Source organism: Quercus robur, chromosome 5 (genome assembly GCF_932294415.1).
Source record: "Quercus robur chromosome 5, dhQueRobu3.1, whole genome shotgun sequence".
NCBI lineage: Eukaryota > Viridiplantae > Streptophyta > Magnoliopsida > Fagales > Fagaceae > Quercus > Quercus robur.
Window position 1 is genome coordinate 5,744,500 of NC_065538.1, and position 4,689 is coordinate 5,749,188.

The 4,689-nt window shown below is 36.0% G+C and overlaps 1 protein-coding gene across 1 annotated transcript; it reads right to left on the reverse strand.

Annotated features, from left to right (window-relative positions):
- Positions 1-296: 296 nt before the first annotated feature.
- Positions 297-4,274, reverse strand: LOC126724921 (AP2-like ethylene-responsive transcription factor AIL1). The gene is made up of 9 exons (XM_050429342.1): positions 3,907-4,274; positions 3,187-3,754; positions 2,970-3,052; positions 2,618-2,626; positions 2,317-2,405; positions 2,148-2,221; positions 2,003-2,053; positions 1,699-1,775; positions 297-1,268 (listed from the first exon to the last, which is right to left on the reverse strand). The coding sequence occupies exons 1-9, from the start codon at positions 4,082-4,084 to the stop codon at positions 691-693; spliced, it is 1,707 nt and encodes a 568-aa protein (XP_050285299.1). The 5' UTR covers positions 4,085-4,274; the 3' UTR covers positions 297-690.
- Between the last annotated feature and the right edge of the window lie 415 nt (positions 4,275-4,689).

The window sequence follows — 4,689 nt, forward strand, 5'->3', positions numbered from 1 at the left end:
ATAATTTAATAAAAATATTAATTGATTAATTATGAAGGTAGGGACAATATCGGTAATTATGAGGGAGGTTAGGGCTTTATAGACAAGTGGGAAGTGGCACAAAGACTTCTTTTTTCTTTTGTTTTTACCTAATAATCTTTTTCTTTTTCTTTTTTTTTTTAATTTTTATTTTAAGTACCTAGCTAGTAATTTATTTTATTTTAATCATTTTGCGTCATGTGGTCGGTGCCATAATAAAGAATAAAGATGATGAAGTTCATAAAAAAATAAAATAAAATAAGAAGAAAAGTTGTCCATAATAAATATTGCTCCATACCAGTTCGAACTTTGCTTCCATGTCAAGACTAACCGGTTGAAGTCAAATTGTCTAGTGACTAATTGATTTGAAAATATGATACGTACTTCATATGTTACATTACCCCATGTAAATATGAAAATTTCTTTAAAATCTAAAGCTTCGATTCTAAAATTCTACTTCAACTACAACTTGTTTTCATGATAAGACAAACTAAACCAACCTACACCTTCCCCTTCATCCCTACTTTCCTTTGATATCATGTTGAAAACAGTCACAAGAAATTAGAAAAGCTAATAAGCTTCTAAAAAGCCCAAATTCATATTGTTTTTCTACCATTCTATCTAGCTTTCCCTATACTAATTTCTGTTCTCAAATCTTCTTTACCATTTCTCTTACTCATTCCACAATGCAAACATAGGGACTTGATGAACCATAGCCAAATTTCCAAGCCTATTGGCATCCCCATGTTCATTTCCACTATTGCCATCTTCATACTTAGACCCCTGCAAAGAGAAGTACGGATGAGAATAGTCACCACCACCACCACCACCAACTCCAAACTCACTACTTGCTCCAAATGAGCATTTTGGGCTTCCTGGATTTGAAGAATTCCTGCTGCTTGAAGCCACCAATGTTGCATCACCAATGGTGTTTGCATTCTCATGCTGTTGACGTTCATCATTGTTGTTATTAGTCCACACCATGTCAACCAATTCATCAGAGGGCTCATTGCTTGTTATGGCCAAAAGGGGTTGAGGAGAAGTGGATGGTGCACAAGAATTGTAGTCCTCAATGGCAGCCGGAGCCGAGTCTTTCGGTGAACGTTTAGCGAGGTCTCCGGCAATCAGCGTGGAGCTTGAGCAAATTCTCTTCACATCATACCTACTTATATCAAAATTAGTAACTGCGCTTGTTCCCCTAAACTTAATTGCTGCAATGTCATATGCCTCAGCTGCTTCCTCTTGTGTGCCTACATAGTAACACAAATCATTGTAACAATACTAAGAAATGAGAAGTGGAAACTAAATTGAGTTTGATTAAATTTGGATATGAGACTACATCATAGTTTGTCCTGGAATATGTCTACATGAGTCATGGACAATAAATGTGAGACATAAATTGGTCTGAAGATGTAGCACACCTAAATTGAAGAAGCTCGCGTAACAGTTGGAAATAATTGGAGCAGGATTTATTTATTATCGAGTGCGTGTTTCAATTATTACAAGAAACAACTAATTTGGACTTTCAAATCTTAGAGGACTCTGATTATATTAGTACAATCCCCTTCAATGAAAACTATAACATCACTGACCTTACTAAAGTGAGGTTTTTAAGTGTGTGTAAATGGTTTATGCTAAGTGAAAGTTGGTGGGTGTTTAAATAAATGAGTTGAAACTTACTAAACGTGCCAAGGTACAAGTCCTTGTTTCCAGCGACCCTTCCAATTCTAGCTTGCCACCTTCCATGCTGATGGTGTCTGCCAAGACACCCATAAACAAAAACACACCAGCATAAGAGAGAAGAAAGATATAGATTTCAATAAGGGCCTTCAATAATGTACTACTAAATATACATGTTCAATATATCATATACAAATACATAATAGTGTTGCCTATTATTGCCGACTATATGATAATTGAAAAGGCTGCAAATGCAGTAAATGATAGTAACTCTATTATTAAAGTCCACTGCTGTCTGCCATACCTTGTCACTCCTCTATACATGGATGCCCCTCTTGAAAACCCACTGCTCTTCCTATATACACATTTAAAAAAACTAATTAATAAAAAATCAAATATAAAATAAAAACAAATAGAAGTAATAGTTTATGGAATTATCAAATGGGTACCTTCTTAAATTGGCAACAAATTCTTGCCTAGTCATGTTCTTCATCTCTTCAAGTTCTTTCTCATAAGTGCTTATCTGAGCATTTACAGTAAAAATAGTAACAGTTAAATTTAGTTACATGAAATGAATGCTTGAATAGTGTCCGTAGAGGAGAGCCCTAACAAACTTACTGGGAAATTTATGTGAGTTGTTGGACCCCAATACTTGAGTGCAGCTAAGTCATAAGCCCTTGCTGCTTTTTCTTCCTTATCATAACCACCTGGTAATCATTTACCAATGAAGATTTTAGTTTTAATTTTTTTTAACATGCACGTATTCCCATGGTTCAGATTTCCAGAATGTAATCAATAAACACATTATTAAATCTTTAATGGGTTTTTCTTTTTGTTCTGAAAAAGAAAAAAAATAGGTGCAACAAAGATATAATAAAGCAAACATGCAGAATGATGTGGGAGTTTAATTTTCACCTACCAAGATAAACTGCACAGTAGAAGCCGTGACAGGGCGAAGAATCAAACAGTCCATGAAACAAAAACCGTTAGTATATTTTTCCCACAAATAAAAAACATTAGGAAAAAAAAAAAGTTAAAATATATGGGGGAATAGGGCATGTTTGGATCTATCATTTTTGTTTTGGGTTACAAATAAAAACTGAATATATAACTGAAAACAAGCTGGGATTTGGTTGAAAATGAATACATGAGGGGACCATGACTATAAAAGAAACACATTTTGTTGTTCCTTTTTATCTAAACAAAATGCAAAAGGAGAGCACATGTTGGACAACCAAACAAGTCCTATAAAATGTTCTTCACAATCTCACCTTGCCTTCCTTTCCTTGTTTGCCCCTCCTTTCTGCAGCTATTATCCCACAAATGGGCCTCATATCTCCCAGTCCATCTATGTCTAACAAATCACAAAATCCCATATGACACCCCCCAAAAAAAGTGAAAATTATTACTTAAAAATATGAGCTTTATCAAGATTCAAACTAAGATTTTCATCAAATAAAGCAGCATAGAAAAGTGTTCTTTTAGTACCTAGTAACACCACGATACTGAGAGGTTCTCTGACCAAAAGTATCAATGGATTTACGAGGAACAGGTTCTCTAGCAAGAGACTTTGACACAGCTCTTTTGCGGGTATGATCAGCTACCACTTGCAAAGGTGAAATTGCACCAATATCATTTTCTGCACTTGGGCTCATAGTGAGAGCTAGAGACTGAAAACTACACCCATTTAGCTGAGTTGAAGATTTTGCATCAGAAAATGGTGTTTGGCCCAACCAAGACTTGTACATGCCACTGCTAGTCATTAGAGCTTGTGTGGTTTCATTGAACTGGTTATAAGGTTGGAATAAGGGAGATGAGGTTGTGAGATTATTGTCTCCGGAATCAATTTCACCATTGGTGTTGAAGTTGTTAGGGGCTATGTTAACATTGATTTTGGAGATATTGTTATTGCTATGGTTTTGGTTCTCTTGGGTTTGGCAATAGACTTTGGTTTCATCAGGCGGTGAGTTTGAGTAACAGCAGCCTAAGAAATCTTCAAGCTTTGGTCCATCTTCATCTGGATTTGTTGCACCCATGGCATGCTCATATCTCCAATCTATAAAATAATCGCCAATAAGAGATTTGAAAACTCATAGACTCAGTTTCATATTTAGTAACATGCAAAAACAGAAAAAGGGAAACAAAAACATTAGCTTCAACAACATGCAAAACAAAAAAGGAAAGGTTTCATTTAGCTTGCAAGATTACCATCAGCAACATTGGAGCGCCTAAAAGGGTCAGCAGCAACACATAGAGAGCCATCAGAGCGCAAGGGCATGACAGACAAGTGAGGAGGAAAAGCTCCATGGTCTTGGTGGGTGTCTCTCCCAAAACCATCATCAATCCTCAAGTGTGGAGTCAGAGAGAACCCCAGCCAATTACTCATATTATCCACTTTCTAAAGAAACAATCACACAAACCCACACAACAAAAAATCTCTCCCCCTCTCTCTCTCTCTCTCTCTCTCTCTAACTCTGGGTTTTGAGCTCAAACTTCAAAGCTGCTAGTGGTAATGGGTATGGGGGTGTGGAGTAAACTCTTTTTACTTCACAGTCATCATGGAAGCTTGATTTGTTGTGGTGAATCTAATATATATATATATATATATATATATAAAGCACAAAAATGATTGTAAAAAAAAAAAAAACTATATAACTTTTCCTCTTGGCCTTAATATTCTCGGCACTATTTCTATTTTGTTTTCAAAGTCTTGGGCTTTGTGCCAGCCTTTCATTTCTTTTCTCAGATTTTGGCAGAGGTGGCCATGACATGTAGACGAGAGAAAAGGAAATTAAAGACAGAGAGGTCAAATTGAATTGGGCTCTGATATGGTACGTACGAGTTGAAAGTGTGAACTTTGCATTTACAACAACACTCGATGTGGGTCCTCCAAACTAATAGAATTTTTAGGTTTTCACACATGGCAGGGATTTAACGAGAGTGAAAGCTAGTATGTCAAAAAAATAAAAGGGACATCAAAACAAAGTTGTC

Bases quoted from the DNA above. Each gene is read 5' to 3' on its own strand.
- LOC126724921 (XM_050429342.1), bottom strand. From the start codon at position 4,084: ATGAGTAATTGGCTGGGGTTCTCTCTGACTCCACACTTGAGGATTGAT. The intron at 3,755-3,906 runs GTAATCTTGCAA...ATTATTTTATAG, and splicing joins GCGCTCCAATGTTGCTGATG to ATTGGAGATATGAGCATGCC. The intron at 1,269-1,698 runs GTAAGTTTCAAC...GTTACTATGTAG, and splicing joins CTTGTACCTTGGCACGTTTA to GCACACAAGAGGAAGCAGCT.